A 16,451-nucleotide genomic window follows, 5' to 3' on the forward strand; every position below is an offset into this window, starting at 1 on the left:
GTTTACATTGTACATGACACTATTTCTACAAGAAAACAATAAAAGTTTGAATGAAATCTGAAAGTATATGATTTGAATGTAAAAAAACTTTTTCATGATTTCTTTCATCAGACTCCTCTCTTAAGCTGGGGATAGTGGCATACCTCTTTAACCCCAGCACTCTGAAGGCAGAAGCAGATGGATCTATGAGTTCAAGGCTAGCCTGGTCAACATGGCAAGTGCCAGGCCAGCCGGGCCTACATGGTGAGATCTTATCTAAAACAAAACAAAAACCACAAAATCCTGTTTTGAATTACAATTTCTATACTCAGTAGGTTTATATGAAGTTTACTTCTATAGACTCACTGGAGCGTATGTACAAATGGCATAGTTTTAGAAGAGTAAATTATTATTATTATTATTATTATTATTATCATCATTATTATTATCATTATTATTTTGAGTAAGGTATCACATAGCCCTGACTGGTCTTCCATTGTTTTGTGTTTGAGGTTGACCTTGGATTCCTGATCCTCCTGACTTTACCTGCCCAAGTCTGGGCTCACATGCACACCACCAGGCCAGGCTGAGAGTAAATTACGTATTAAAGGAACAATTTTTACTAACTTAGTTAAAATAAGCTATTTTACTTTTTCCCCTTGCTCACAGAGTTTGGGGAAATTGCTTCATCAGGACAGAAGTGGTTCTACAGTGTAGGCGGCCTTGCAGTGTAGCCTTGCTTGAGGAATTGATAAAAATGGCATTTTTCTTTAACAATTTTGCTTTTGCAATATGTATACTTTGAAAGACAGAAATGACAAAATTTTCAGCTTCTGTCTGAGAGGCCAAAAACAGGCCAAGGAATCTTGGCGTTACCTTAATCTTCGTCTGACATGAAAAAACGGAAGAATTCGCAGGCTTGCTGGACAGTTACAAAGAACAGCGACCCATTCAGGTCCACACTCACCTGACAGACCGTGACCTTGTAGAACAACTAGGCCACAGCTCACAACTCCCACACAGCCTGAAAGCAAGCATGTCTTTGGGACTTTCCTACTATCAAAGTCTCAGCTTCTCACAGACTTGGCACTTCCCCAACCCCTCCACCCCTCCATCCACCTTCTAAACACACACACACACACACACACACACACACACACACACACACACACACACGCCAGCATGATCAAGTTTCTTGCTTAATGAAAATCCATTTTGGGCCTCTGCCTGGACTTGATGGCCTCAGCCCAGATGGCTCATTCTCCAGGGTTACCACTTTAAATTTCCAAGGGAGAGTGTGGTTGCTCCTAAAGAGTAACCTTTCACCAGAGGATAACTGCTAATCTTACTGCTTGATGAGACCTGGTAGATCCTTGTTCTTCAAGAGCCCGTGTGTGGGTTGGCGAAGACTTGGCTTTTTGACACAGATTCTCTCTACATAGCTCTGGCTGTCCTGAAACTCACTGTGTCCATCAGGCTGGCCGCAGAGATCAGCCTGCCTCTGTGGAGTGCTGGGATCAAAGGCGTAGGCAACTAAAAAACGCTGTTGACCTGGACAATTAATTAGGGTTGGGGAGAGAACTTTCCCTCGTAGTTACAATTGAAACTACTGTAAAAGTAATTTGGGTTGACTTTCTTTATTTTTGAAAACTCTGGGTAGGGCAAATATATTACACACATACGATGGAAATAAAGAGGGTTTGAATACTTTGAAATATGAAGTTAAATGCAGGAAACAATGGAGAGAAACAAATCTGCTCTGACCCAAGATCAAGAACCAGGTTTGTCCAATTCAGACAGTATTGTCTTTTTGTTTTGTTTTGTTTCCTGGCATACAAAACCCATGTGAGTCACGGTTTTTCCGTAGGAGACCTCAGCATTCAGCACGGTGGGGCGCTTTCTCTCTTGTGGGCTAAGATACCCCGGCAGGAAATCAATGCCCAGTGTCTGATGCCCGTCCTGACTGAGTGGGATGGAGAGAGGTGATGGCACTTTGGGTCCGCATTCCTAGAAGCCTGCCTCCAGCTCCGGCGTCTGCTCTGGTTGCCTCCTCCTAGGCGTGTCCCGGGCGAGTGGGCGGCCCCTTTCCAGACAGCACTTAGTCTCACTTGCCCCCCACGCCTCTCCTTCTCCCCTCCCTCTTCCACCACAGCCTTTCTCTTCGCCGGGGCCACTTCCTTCTTCAGCCTGTTCCTCCCCGGGGCGCGGAAGCAGAGAACCCAGTCCAGACCCACGCGGTATCAGCTCTTCCGTGAAAGAAGGGAGCAATCGGAGAGGTGAGCGAGTCCGGGGAGGAAAAGCTGGACCCGAGGTTTCCGGGGGTCGAGCCCCGGGTGCAGGGCGGTGACCCCGAGGTGCTGAGGTGTGGCTGGAGGGGCCGTGGGCATGCGCCCCCCACCCCTCCCCGTACCCCATTCGCGGGCACCCCACTTGGCCGGCACACTTCCGCACTGGGCTCACGTGACGTTTTGCCGGGCGGGGCGGACCGGGAAAGGAGCTGCAGCTCCAACTGAGGTTTGCAGCGGTGCAATGTGTGTGTGGGTTTTGCACTTGGCGTCGGTGTGTGGTGCGGTTCTGCAGAGCTGGGTGAGGAAGGGCTGGGCAGGAAGAGGGTCGGGGGGAGGATCCCGGAGGAGTGAAGTCGCATCAGGACAGTGCCCTCTGCAGTGCGGAGGGCGGGTGAGTGAGGGGATGCGGGACTCGAGGAGGTCCCCGGGCAGTGCCCTCGGGTGCTCTGGCCGTGGGGAACCAAGGGCGAGTGAGTGGCGGAGACAAAGCCCTTCCTGGGGTCCTGGGCTCCGCAGCCCTGTGCCACCAGTTAAGGGGTGAGCGAGTGGGTACCCGTAGGCCCCAGGATTTGGGGACCCTTATTTGGCAAGACCTCAAACTTGTAGGAGGGATGACCAAATATGGAGTGTGCTCGATCTAGCGATTGAGGAGAAAAGGCACCGGGTCAGCCTTTGACCCGCGCCAGCTGTTAGCGCTAGAAGTGAGTCTGCAAGAGCGCCCAGAGACTGTGAAGTTGGCTGCGGGTTCCCGGGGGAGGCGACTCCAGTAGGCTTTATTTCCTTGACCTTTGGAGTTTTAAAACATAACTAGAGGACGCTCCCGACCTACCTTTCCAAATGTGGATTGATGGAGCTTCCCAGCGTTTGCCACAGCCTTACTCTTTGTGAGCCCCACTCAGACAGCCTAATTAGAGTCTGTGACAGTTAGGCGGCCCGGCTAACATCTGCCGCTGCCATTCTTCTGGCCTCTCACAGACAGGCGCTTTTTCCTAGGCTTGCTCTGCTTGTGACCTCTCATTGTTCTTGATCTGGCTCGCTCCAGTCGAAGGTTTCTGTCCCGCTTTTAGACTGCCGTGGGACTCCCGAAGATTGTGTAATGTGAGGGTTTTCTTCTTTGTCCCCTCCCGTAATAAATGACTAAAACATGGCAAGTTGTGTGCGTGTTAACAGTAGTAAACCTATTATTTCCCTATGCATAGGAGCCTTGTCTTGCTTTGTAAACGATCTGCCTTAATAAGTACTCAGCGTATGATATTACATAAGAATACACTATTACATTAGATTCATTTGCATAATAGCAGCAGAAGAAGACGTGGTAAACGGATGTGTTAGGAACCGCGCTTGGTGGCATTAACCATTGTGAGCTTGTCTCATACATACTCAATAAAACGGCATAAGTAATAAGTGCTCTGTAGGGTTCTTAGAATTTCATGAATTAGGGTAGCCGAATGAATGGATCAGTGCATACAGACACTTGCTGCCAGGCCTGAGGACCAGATTTTGATCCCTGGGATCCACTTGGGAAACTCACAAGTTGTGTCTCATCACCACAGTCACACCCTCCAAAATAAATAAATGCAAAAAAGCTATTTTTTTTAAAAATAAGAGAATGGCATGAAGCTATTGTTTTTAAAAAAATAAGAGAATGACATGAAGCTATTGTTTTGTTTTTTTTTAAATAAGAGAATGACATGAATGAACTCAGATAAGGAGCCTGGTGTGTAATTAATTATAAAGAAATGCCCTCTGCCTGCCTGCTTTAAAACTGGATGAGCGCCCATTTTAATGGAGGCGGCACATGACCGAGGGCCTTCCTCTTTGTTTCTCGTTGTTAGATGAGATATAAATCTGCCTGGTGTCAGAAGTAGAGTGGGACAGAATGGTGCCGAAGAGGGAAATGTACAGACAGCAGACTCAGAAGTCTCTAATCGTTCTCCCTTCAGTCCAAGTTCCCTCCCTCTCTCTCTCTCTCTCTCTCTCCCTCTCTCTCTCTCTCTCTCTCTCTCGCTTTTCATTCTCACAAATCCTTACTTCCTGAAACAGGGCAGTTTTGTAGAGGATTTTTATATGGCTCCCAAATCTTGTCTTGTGTCATCCCCCCACCCCCACCCCTGCCTACATGTGTGGGCATGCTTCTGCATGCAGGTGCATCTTGAATGTGTGTGTACAGATGCACGTGTGTGTGTGTGTGTGTGTGTGTGTGTGTGTGTGTGTGTGTACACGTGTTTGCATGTGGAGGCCTGAGGACAACCTCAGGTGTCATCCTCAAGAATGCCAGCCACCTAACTCCTTTGACACAGGATCTCTCATTGGCCTGGAGCCCACCCTTAAGCTAGACTGGTTGGCCACGGAGCAGGGTTGCCCCACCTAGATCCTGTCCCTGTCTCCCCAGCTCTGGGATTACAGTCATAGGTGCTACCATGCCCAACGTTTTTATGGAGGTTCTGGGGCTCAAACCCAGGAACCTCATGCTTGCAAAGTAAGTATTTTATGAACTGAGCCGTTCCCCCAGCCTCCAAATCTGCTTTTCTGTTGCATCTGTTCATCCTAACCAGTAGAACAATACCAAACAAGAGTGAGTATGTAAGTACATTACAAGGATGTTACGTGTGTGTGTGTGTGTGTGTGTGTGTGTGTGTGTGTGTGTGTTCTTAAATAACAGTTCAGCTAACATTTTGGATCGATGTTCTGATGTTCTTTAGCATGCAAGTAATAGACATTCATACAGACTGTCACACGTTTATAAACAGGGTAAATGCCATTGGTTCATATAACCAAAACATCCATGATCTCAGGGACAGGCTGAGTCATTTTTACGCCTAGATTTTCCTTCTGCTGGATTTCCTAGCTGGGTCTTCCCATAGGGTAACCATTTACACCAGGGTTGTAAACCCACATCTTAGAGCCAGTGGAAATTATTTACTAATAGTCTGGCAAGATCTTGAGGTTGGACTTGACTGTTTTGAGTGAGAGTATTTGTCCTCAGACCTCCACATACGTGTGCTCCCCCAAACAAATAAATGTTTTTTTAAGCTTAAAATAAAAGAATTATATGAATTAACTCAGATGAGAGACCTGATGCCTCTAACCAATCCCACTGACTCTGGGTCCCTTGTGGAGCCGAGGATAAAGCTGTGTCCACATACATGACTAGAGAGTAATGGGGGAAGTATTGTCCCCAAACAAAACTTGGACCGCTTGTGCCAGAGTGGGGAAACAGTACTGGCCCCACAAAACATCCACTGACCACCACTGACAGAGGTTCACTGCCACCATTATGCTATGTCCTTTGGGTTTTTTTTTTTTTTAGCTTCTTAGTATCATTTTTAAATTGTGCCTTGAATTACATAATTATGTTTTCACCAACACAAAAGCCCCCAATACAGTTGCACAATATAAGATATTTTTTTTATTTTTGTATGGGGGTCTTTTGAGACAGGGTCTCTCTGTGTAGCCCTGGCTGTCCTGGCACTCACTTTGTAGACCAGGCTGGCCTCGAACTCACCAAGATCCACCTGCCTCTGCCTCCTGAGTGCTGGGATGAAAGGCGTGCGCCGCCACCACCGCCAGGTATGGACAGTATAATTATTGATAGTAAGTTTTAGAGAGTTGCATTTAATTGAAGAGTTTGCATTTTACTGCGATCAGCCCCTTCAATTCCAGTGTTCATGCAAATAACAGCAGATGGTCGTGGCATGTGTGATTGTTAGCTGGTTGGAAATCTGGTGTCCCCAACCAGTGTCATTTAAGCAGGTGGTGGTATCCAGTTGTAGATGACACTCTTATTTTAGAAGCTCCCAGGGATTAGTAATAATCCATCTGGATGAAGTTGTTTCTTTGAAGCCTTCACTTTAATGAAAACAGTAACACACACAGCTCCACCCTTTAGCTCCTTACTCAGCCTGGAGAACTTCTCTTGTGAAAGCAGATTGAATCGACACCCCTCCTGCCCAGTTGCTCATGCTGGTCTCCGTAGGTGGAGTTCTATCCCGGCATCCCTTTGCTTGTTCTTGTTAGTTTCATGAAACAGGGTTTGTTTAACCTCTCCTCTTGGTGCCAGGCATGGTAACAAGGAATTTTTAAGTCAGATCTCTGTGGAGAGGAATTTACCTTCTAGCGGAGGAAAGCTCAGAAGCCAGTCTTTCCAACCAAGTGAAAGAAAAGAGGCATGCAGCGCTGCGGAACACCCAGTAGGGGCGCTGTCCTCAGCTGAGGGAATGCTTTCTGGTGGATGTTCCGTTCAAGCTGGGACTGATTCATGAGCCTAGGAAAGGGAATAGCCTGAAGAAGTAAGAAGACAGAGGAGGTTGGCAGCCTTGACAGGGGTATTTGAGGAATGGAAAGACTCCCGGAGCTGCAGCTCAGCGCTCGAGTGGACAGCGGAGGAGGCTGGAACAGAGGCCAGAATCCAGTCTGTGGAAGACTTAGCAAGCACAGCAGGACTTAGCAGGACTTAGCAGGCTCAGCTCTCATTAACATGGACTCTTCGCAATGGGAAATGAATGTGCTTCACTACGCGTGGTGCAATGCAGGCAGTTTTCACGGGCAGAATCCAGAGAAAGGTGTGATGTTCCTGTATGTGAACCGGAAGTTATCACTGCACTGACCTGAAGGTATCCATGTGGCCTTGGGATGGGTCTGTATCACCTCTAGACCCCAGACTCCTGAAGAGCAGGGAGCATGTAGTTTATCTTGGCATCTCCATTGTGGGAGGCCAGCTCCCACTTTCCAAAGGGTTCTTATGAAGAGATGGGAAGAATAAGAAACTTTTAAATAGAAAGAGAGAGGAGACAGACAGAAACACAGGAAAGTTTAGGGAGGACTTGGATCAAAATCCACCTGCCCCTTCTGTCTCTTCAAAAGGGATTTTTTTCCTTTTTTTTTTTTTCTTTTTTTCTTTCTTTTTTTTTTTTTTTTTCTTTTTTGGTTTTTCGAGACAGGGTTTCTCTGTGCCTTTGTGCCTTTCCTGGATCTCACTCTGTAGATCAGGAAGGCCTTAAACTCACAGAGATCCGGCTGGTTCTGCCTCCCGAATGCTGGGATTAAAGGAATTCGCCACCACCACCAGGCTCAAAAGGGTTTTTTGTAACAATGCCAAGGGGCGGGGGCAAAAATACTTCCCCCTCGCTAGATCAAATCATACCATACAGCCAAGTACAGACCCTTCCAAACACCTGGTCCCCCCACCCGTGGTCCAATCATTCCCCTATGCAGCCCTGCTGGGTAAAGCAATCTCAGATCTCTCTAGGAAACCTCTGTGGGTCTCCACACAACATCCCCTAATTCAGGGCCTGCCTCAGCTGTGTCTTGTGTTTTCTCCTTGTCTCCATAATTTTCCATTTCCAATTACCTTTGTATAGCGTGCTCCTTCCCATGTGTCCACTTGGTCCACCTTCCCCCGTCCTCTCCAAGGAGGGGCCTGCCAATAATGCCTTTCACCCAGCACCCAGAGAGTGCGTGCCACATTGCTATTCATTGGGGGCCTTTCTCTGCCTTGAGCGTGGATACTGTGACCTCTTGCAGTCTGGGTGCTTAGCAGCACTCCGTGACAAGATGTGCAAGGAGTAATACTGTGGTGAGGAGAGGCCATCTTCTCCCTAGTAGCCCACAGTCCCAGGAGTGGGGCAACGGAGAGGCAAGTTTTACAGGTAGAGGGAAAGCAGAGCTATTTTAGTGCGTTACACCTCATACAAGTAGAAAAGGGGCGTGGTCAATAATATTGACCACTGCTGCATGAAAAAGAGAAAGGGCCCTTGGATTGCTGAGTGCCTGATGGAGTATAGAAATGGCTGTAACGGCCCGGCAGTGGTGGCGCACGCCTTTAATCCCAGCACTCTCCAGGCAGAGCCAGGGGGATCTCTGTGAGTTCGAGGCTAGCCTGGTCTACAGAGTGAGCTCCAGGACAGGCTCCAAAGCTCCACAGAGAAACCCTGTCTCAGGGGATTTAAAAAAAAAAGAAAGAAATGGCTGTAACGTAAACTTCCTTTCTCTTTCAGCCAGCCATGAATGTGGATCATGAGGTTAACCTCCTAGTGGAGGAAATTCAGCGTCTGGGCTCTAAAAGTAAGTATCCTAATTCGGGAGTATTTCTTCAGTCTATCTCAAGGCATTCTGGCAAAGCTGAGCAGGACTTAGGACACAGTGACACACTCTGCCCACAGCCTGAGGTGCTAATGCTCTTAGTCTTCAAGGGGTGTTTGTTGGGGTGCTGGGTTTCTGAGGCAGAGAATAGTGGAGATGTTTTATTATTTTTTGAATTGAAAAATCACCTTGAAACTTCTTTTGTTTGTATTAAAGTCTAGCGTTCGAGTTAGGTTGTTTTTTTGTTTTTTAGTTTTTTTGTTTTGTTTTGTTTTGGTTTTTTTTGCTGTTAAAATTCTTGTTTTCTGCTCTATTTTATTTTATAAATTTATAAGTGATCAGAGATTTAGACTGAAATTACACTAAATTGTTGTATTAGTCAGGCCCCTCTAGAGGAACAGAACTTATAGAGCTGATCTATATATGTATAGAAAAAGGTTTTATTAGAATGCCTTCAGGTTGTGGTCCAGCTAGTCCAACAATGTCTGTCTACTAATGGAAGATCCAAGAATCCAGTAGTTGTTCAGTCCATGAGGATGGATGTCTTAGGCGGTCTTCAGAATACGCCAGAATCCCAAAATAGTGGGCTCTAATATCAGTGAAGGAGTGGACTCGCCAGTGAGTGAAAACAGGCAAAGAGAGCAAGCTTCCTTCTTCCATGCCCTTTATATTAGTGTTGGCTGCCACCAGAAGGTGTGGGCTAGATTAAAGGTGGATCTTCCCATCCTCAAAAGAGCTGGGTTCAAAGTGGGTCTTCCCTGGGGCTGGGGATTTAGCTTGGTGGTAGAGTACGCAAGGCCCTGGGTTTGGTCTTCTGCTCTGGAAAAAAAAAGAAAAGAAAGAAAAAAAAAAGTGGGTCTTCCCACTTCAAATGATTTAAATAAGAAGAAAGCCGCTCACAGGTGCACCCAGCTGCTTACGTTTTATTTGAGTTAATTCTAGGTGTCGTCAAGTTGACATCCAAGAATAGCCATCACAATTATCTTTATTTTCTCTGAGTTCTTGGGATTTGTACAATTCCAAACATAGTAGTAAAATAAACCAACTTTTAGATCCTTTTTTTGTATCTTTGCCCACAGTAGCCAAGCAGCTATAGTGAGGATAGCAACCACGTAAAATTGGTGTACTAGTGTCTTTCTCCTAAGCTGTACTGAAGTGGTTGTACTCGTAGCATGAGGTACATTTGCTCCATCTGAGATGTACAAGGATTGGAGAGCATATGGAATAATGAACGTATTCTGCATCAACTAAAATAGTGGAATTCAAAGTTGTAGAATTATTCTATAAATGAAAACTGATGTTCCAGAGCATCTCATAAACAAACATTGCACTCTTGTAATTTCAGCACTGGGGAGGCGGAGGCGGGATCATCACAAGTTGAAGGCCACCTTGGCCGGTACACGGAAACCCTGTCTCTAAAAGAAAGGAAGGAAGGAAGGAAGGAAGGAAGGAAGGAAGGAAGGAAGGAAGGAAGGAAGGAAAAGAAAAGCTATACCATAATAGCTTGCTTTCTTCTTAGAACCGTTTGCTTATGAGCTACAATTCCTTTAATATAGGACATTATATTAGGATAGACGCACTTTAAACGGATTCCATTAAGCTGTTAATTCCTACCGTCTCGTATATTAGTTTTCTTCCTCTTCTGTGTGTGTGTGCGTGACTGTGCACAGGCACGTAGAGGTCAAAGGTTAATCTCAGGTGTCATTCCTTGGGACTCCTCTTAAGTTGTTTTTTTGAGATGACGTCTCTCATTGGGACTAGGGGCTCACCAAATAGACTAAGCTGGCTGGCCAGTGAGCCCCAGAACCCCTCTGTCTTTACCTCCTCAGGGTGCATCCCCCATTTCTTGTGGGTCCAGGTCATTGAATTCAAGCCCCCGTGCTCACACAGCTCTCTCCTCAGCCCCCTGCCCTTGTTTTCTATTCCTGCTGTAGCCAGTTACCACAGACTTAGCAATGGGAAAGCAAGATGTTTAACAGCAGGACGCACTTCCTGTTTTGTGTAGTTCAGGCATCTGACGAGCGTCTTTCCAGGCTCAGATCCAGGTGCTGGCTGACTTCAGTCCTTTCTGGGGGGTTCTGAGGAGATTGCATGCAGTTCTTTACTTTCACTAGCTTCTGGAACTGCCTGCATCCCTTGGCTCATGGCTCCCTTTCTCTGTCCTCAAAACCAGCAACAGTGTGGGGAGTTGGGTGCCCTCATGCCTCATGACTCTGCCCCCCCTCTTCCATTCTTAAGAACTCTTAGGATTCCATGAATTGGATCCAGATAATCCAGAACAATGCCCCCTTTTAGAGCCCTTATTTAACCACATTTGAAAAATTCCTTCTGCCTTGTAAGGGAAGGAATTCACAGGTTCTACAGAGTAGACCACGGGTTATCTTTGGGTGGCGTTATTCTCCCTGCTTCCTCCATATAGAATTCATGCTCTCAGACATGCTGAGCAGGTGCTCCACTACTGAGCCAGTCCTAGCTTTGTTGCTCAAATCTTAAAAGGTCTTATTAATAAAAACAAACCCAGTCATGTTGGGGATTTAGCTCAGTGATAGAGCCAAGCGCAAGTCCCTAGGTTCGATCCTCAGCTCAAATAAATAAATAAACAAATAAACAAATAAACAAATAATAATAATAATAATAATAATAAAGAAGCTGGGCGGTGATGGCACTCGCCTCTAATCCCAGCACTCGGGAGGCAGAGCAAGATGGATCTCTGTGAGTTTGAGGCCAGCCTGACCTACCAAGTGAGTTCCAGGAAAGGCGCAAAGCTACACAGAGAAACCCTGTCTTGAAAACAAAACAAAACAACAACAACAACAACAAAAAAACAAACCCAAAACAAACAAACCCAGAGCCAGGTATTGGGGTGAACGTTGAAAGATCAGAAAAGCAGCACAAGCCACAGCTAACCTCACCTTGCCAACTCCTCAGCCCATCCTGTTTCCTCAAACTGAAGCCTCTGTGTCTTCATCTGAATGGATCTCAGCTGAGCTGCTGCTGAAAGCTAAAAACTTAAAAAAGGCTCTAGTTCCTGGTCCTCATGCCTTATATACCTTTCTGCTTCCTGCCATCACTTCCTGGGATTAAAGGTGTGTGTCACCATGCCTGGCTGTTTCCAGTGTGGCTTTGAACTAACAGAGATCCATACAGATGTCTGCCTCCGGAATGCTAGGATTAAAGGTGTGTGCTACCACTGTCTAAACCTATGTTTAATATAGTGGCTGTTCTGTTCTTTGACCAGATACGTTTTTGGGGTGCACAATATATCAACCACACAGCTTCCTCCTCCTTGAGTCTACTCTAGTCATTTTATTTTGACACTGTAACTGAAATGTCAAGTAGAGATGTATGGAAGTATTGTGGAGGTTACAGCCACATGTGATTCATCATCTTGTCACTGGCTGATATTGCTCTCCCGGATGTACCAAGCCCGGTATAAGTGCAAGTGACATAGGCATGTTTCATTTTTTCAAGCATCTTATCCCTTAATTGATAAAAATAGCTCCTGGGCGGTGGAGGCATGGCAGCGGCAGCGCACGCCTTGCATGAGGGAGGCAGAGGCAGGCAGATCTCGGTGAGTTCGAGGCCAGCTTGGGCTCCAGGGTGAGTTCTAGGAAAGGAGCCAAAACTACACAGAAAAACCCCATCTCAAAAACCAAAAAAGAAAAAGGAAAAGGAAAATAGCTAAAAACTGATGAGACAATTATCAGGGAAAAAAGGCTCTCTAGACTGTGAAGTGCTGACATTCACTTCAGTGTGGTTCCAGTGCAATAGATCATTAGTAACTGTAGAGTGAGAACACTTACTTAGTCAAGCCTTGAATAGGTGGGACTTGGACATGTAGACGTGTAGGCAGGTTAGTTGAGGAGGGGACACACGAGGTGAACTTGGAATGGGAATGAATTATGTTTGTGTAGAACACTGAGAAGACACTGGAGAGTGTAGCTTATTCACCTTAGGTCTCCAGTCAAACAAGTCTTTCCTAACTCCACGTTGCTCTTACCCCTTCACTACACCCACTTGATGCAAGTCTGGGGAGGTCTGATTTCCACCAATCCCACCCTCCTTGTGTTCCTTTCCCATGTCTCCTGGGTCGCTCCAGCTCCAGTAGGATTACAATACTTGGAATTAGTATGTTTGGATCGTTAAGATCATATTTCCAGGAATTTGTAGACTGTTCCTGTTCATGTCAACCTGGTGTTCACTGGTAAGGTTCAGCTAGCTTTAAAATTCCAACCTTTGCACTCCTGAAAAGAATGTCTGTGTTCTTCTGGGGCGAGATCTGAAGTTCCATTTCAAAATGAGCAGCTTTACAAATTAGAAGACAAGCTAATTATCATAACATGAATATGCATGAAAGTACTTTAAAATTCACAGCCTTACCAGAACACCTTGACTTTATTGTTGGCAAAAAATGACTGTATGGTACTATGTCATCTTCTGACATGTTATGGCTTTTTTCAGTTGAGCCTGGAGTGATTTTGACTAATCTGCATATGATGTATGAGCTCCTACTAGAAATTGATGAAGGAAATCTTATCTGTCTCTTTGAAAGTCCGAATCTTTAAAGTATCCTTTTTCATCCAGTTAGAAAAGATGAAGTGGAGAATATGATTACTTGGGGATCGAAAGTCTTTCATCCAACAAGGATTCGTGATTACCTTCTTGGGGCACAAGTATAGAGGATATAGAATTGAAAACGAATTCTATTTGAGTCCTGAAGGTCTTTGAGCATCTGGAGATGAGCGGACTGGAAGTACACTTGGAAGAGGTTAACAGTATGGGCTTAGCTAACTGTGATGATACTTGCCTGTGATCCCAGCTCTTGGTAGGTCAAGGCCATCCTGGACCATTGAGACCTTGTCTAAAAGTTTTTTAAAAGAATGTCAAACCAGAATATGAACTCCTGCCAGACTCTAGGACTGACTGCTGTTCCTCTCATACTTGCTGGGTGATCTTGTGCACTCTGTCACATATTTCTGTGTCTTCATTTCCTTATTTGTTGAATAATAATGTTTCAATAATTCAGACACTTTGTATTTTAAAGTCTCTAAAATAGAATATATCTTTCTGTTGTTGTTTTGGTTTTTTTTTTGAGACAGGGTTTCTCTGTGTAACAGCCTTGGCTGTCCTCCAACTTACAGAGATTCACCTGCCTCTGTCTCTTGAGTGCTGGGATTAAAGGTGTACACTACCACTGCCTGGCTTAGAATGTATCTTAATATTGCTTTGCTTTATGTAACCTGGCAGTTTAACTAGATATAAAACAATGGTGCTTCTTGAAGCCAATGGTGTCTTTTCTTATAGGAAATGAGGATTGAGTGCATTTTAATGACTATAAAGTTCATTTAACAGTTCCAGGAACATAGCGATAGACATTGGCTATTGTTACTAAAGTTCATGGTGTGTGCTTTGACAGCTTGGTAAGAAGAGATAACCAATGCAATTGAGAATTGTGAAGGAGGTCTCAGGGAAGGCTACAGTTGACTCTGTTCTTAAATAAAGGTAGAGAAGAGGGTCTGGGATGCTGGGCTGATAACTCAGTATGAGTACAGTTACAAAAGCCAGATCTCTCATGGCACCTTGGCCAAAAGCAGACAGTTCATTAGGACTAGAGCCAAACATGAAGTGAATTAATAGAAGAGCAGGCAAGCAGTGGATGCTCAGCCACAGAACACATTAAAACAGGGCATATTCTTCTGTGTATCATGACCACTGAACATGCTCTTTCCCTTCCACTTACAATCTGGCAGCTAACATAATTTTATTTTTATTTGTTTTTAAAAGGATTTATTTTTTAAAATTTCATTTTTAAATAAAATTTGTAAATTTTTGTGGGTGTTTTGCCCTCGAATATGTTTGTGTACCACATGTGAGCCTGGTGCCCATGGAGGTCAGGAGAGGGCATTGCATCCCCTGGAACTGGAGTTACAAATAGTTAGCAGTTGCCATGTGGGTGCTGGGAAATGAACCCTGGGCCCTCGGGAAGAACAGCCAGTGTTGTTCACTGCTGAGCCATCTCTCTAGTCCCAAATAACAATTTTGATATCAAAACTGAGAAAAATTTAGCTACAGCCTTCCTACCATATAGCACATTAATTTTTTTTATATCTTTATTTTTTTTTTTCTTAACTTTGAGACAGGGTCTCACAATGTAGCCCTGGCTGGCTTGAAACTTGCTGTGTAGACCAGCTTGGTTTTGAACTCACAGACTTCTGCTTGCTTCTGCCTGCTTCTGCCTCCTGAGTGCTGAGATTAAAGGTGTGCATGCATTTCCATGACTGACCACATTCACCTTCATAAACGCTGCTTTCTGTCCCTTTTGGTCTCTGTCTGCAAAGCGTACCATGTTTATTCTGCTCCTTGAGTGTAGGAAGAGGTGTGGTCTAATGTTTTAATCGCTGTTACCCTCTGGTGAGAGGTTTCCCCAAGATGTTCCAAGGTTGCCGTCCACGGAGGCGAGCCGCATTTACTCACGTTGTGTTTCTGCAATTAGATGCTGATGGGAAGTTGAGCGTGAAGTTTGGGGTCCTCTTCCAGGATGACAGGTGTGCCAACCTCTTTGAAGCCTTGGTGGGAACGCTGAAAGCTGCCAAACGAAGGAAGATTGTCACATACACAGGGGAACTGCTGCTGCAGGGTGTTCACGACGATGTTGACATTGTGTTGCTGCAAGATTGACGCGGTTTGCATATCTCTGTATCTCTGGTAAACTGGAATAATCAAGTCAAAAGACAAACATAAGCTTCCTTACGTATTTTTGTAGAACTTTGGAAACAGAGGGGACTCATTGAGAAGTCCTGTTTTTATACCTTGAAAGAAAACATTACTCTGTAAAGTAAACAAAACCTATTATTTTTTCTTAAGAATGTGGTTGGGAAATGTAGGCATCGAAACATTTTTGGAGGTGTGAGGGGAGTTTTTGTTTTCTTAAATCATTCTTAGATAATTTCTACAGGCACTTGACATTCTGTGAAAGCAAGAAGCAAACTGAAGATCAGTTGCCATGAGGAATGTTATGTTTACGTAATAAAAACATGTTACTGCCTTTAAATTGCCTGATGGCTGTGTTTTGTCATTTAAGTATGAATGTGCCTCTTGCAATTGAAGTTTTTGTATCTTAATTTAGAAAAAATAAATCTTCAAAACCACGAAATTAATCAAATAAGAATTATTGATTGATGTAGATGTAAACTTAGCTCTGAGTTAGGGGATATGGCAAAAAAAAAAAAAACAAAAACCCTAACCTTTTTAACCTTGTGGTTAGATTCAAACAATAGGAGGCCATCTGTGATTGCATCAGAAAGAAATCTGCTTTTCTGGAAGAAGACTCAGCTGAAGATGATGGAGACCACCAAGCAGGGTAAAACCAGTGAAGGCCACAGTGTCCAGAGTGCACATCACAGAGGAGGCGGTGTGTACATTGAGAAGTGGTAGGAACTGGTTCTTTAGCGGGAGGAAGATGGGATGTAGAAGGCTGATGGCTATAGCATAGGCCGGGGCGTGGACTAGCAAGGCAGGATCATATGAAAGGGAAGCCATGAGGTTGGCCAGGAAGGACATGTTAGGAGGAGATGGTTCAGAACAGACAGTCTCCTTGGGAGCTCAGAAGCCGGAGAGACAGGAATCAACCAGAAACCAGTCGTGGTGGCACGCGCCTGCAAAGGTCAACAACTCAAGAGTTGAGCTAAGAGGATCAGAAACTCGAGGTCAGCCTGGGGAACGTGAGGCGACTCTGTCTCGAATGAGTACACAGGTTGGAACACAGGTTTCTCATGGCGAATGAGATGTTTTTGTGACACAGTGGTGACAGGAGGTGCCCTGGTCCAGGTGGTTAAGTTCATGATGGGTGAAGAAGAAGGAGGTGGACCAGCAAAGAAGAATAACTTAGAAATCCAATGGGAGGAGTGATTAGCAGAAGGCAAAGGAGAGATGGCTTCTAAGCATGTTTATAAGAAAAATGAAACTCTAAAGTGGTTTCCTGCTGTGTCAGGATTGTAACTCAGACTTGTCATGGCTGCTGTTTTAAGAAAGTTGGCTGACTAGTATTCTTATCCACACGGATACCCACAATGCAGTTTTCTATATTTCCCTTTAGAGTCCAAG

General features: G+C 45.0%; 1 protein-coding gene across 3 annotated transcripts; it reads left to right on the top strand.

The window, feature by feature from the left end:
- Positions 1 to 2,007: 2,007 nt before the first annotated feature.
- Positions 2,008 to 15,402, top strand: Abracl (ABRA C-terminal like). Of its 3 annotated transcripts, none has more exons than XM_036169376.1 (3): positions 2,008 to 2,255; positions 8,264 to 8,330; positions 14,842 to 15,402. In XM_036169376.1, exons 2-3 carry the CDS (start codon positions 8,270 to 8,272, stop codon positions 15,024 to 15,026), a joined length of 246 nt encoding a protein of 81 aa, XP_036025269.1. In that variant the 5' UTR covers positions 2,008 to 2,255; positions 8,264 to 8,269; the 3' UTR covers positions 15,027 to 15,402. The 3 variants fall into 3 exon arrangements, with proteins under 3 accessions (XP_036025269.1, XP_036025267.1, XP_036025268.1); XM_036169374.1 differs by lacking the exon at positions 2,008 to 2,255 and adding an exon at positions 2,417 to 2,493; XM_036169375.1 differs by lacking the exon at positions 2,008 to 2,255 and adding an exon at positions 2,500 to 2,565.
- Positions 15,403 to 16,451: the final 1,049 nt, after the last annotated feature.

Source organism: Onychomys torridus, chromosome 19, assembly GCF_903995425.1.
Source record: "Onychomys torridus chromosome 19, mOncTor1.1, whole genome shotgun sequence".
NCBI classification, from domain to species: Eukaryota; Metazoa; Chordata; class Mammalia; order Rodentia; family Cricetidae; genus Onychomys; species Onychomys torridus.

Bases quoted from the DNA above. Each gene is read 5' to 3' on its own strand.
- Abracl (XM_036169375.1), top strand. From the start codon at position 2,509: ATGTGTGTGTGGGTTTTGCACTTGGCGTCGGTGTGTGGTGCGGTTCTG. The intron at 2,566-8,263 runs GTGAGGAAGGGC...TTTCTCTTTCAG, and splicing joins GTGCGGTTCTGCAGAGCTGG to CCAGCCATGAATGTGGATCA. The intron at 8,331-14,841 runs GTAAGTATCCTA...TTCTGCAATTAG, and splicing joins TCAGCGTCTGGGCTCTAAAA to ATGCTGATGGGAAGTTGAGC.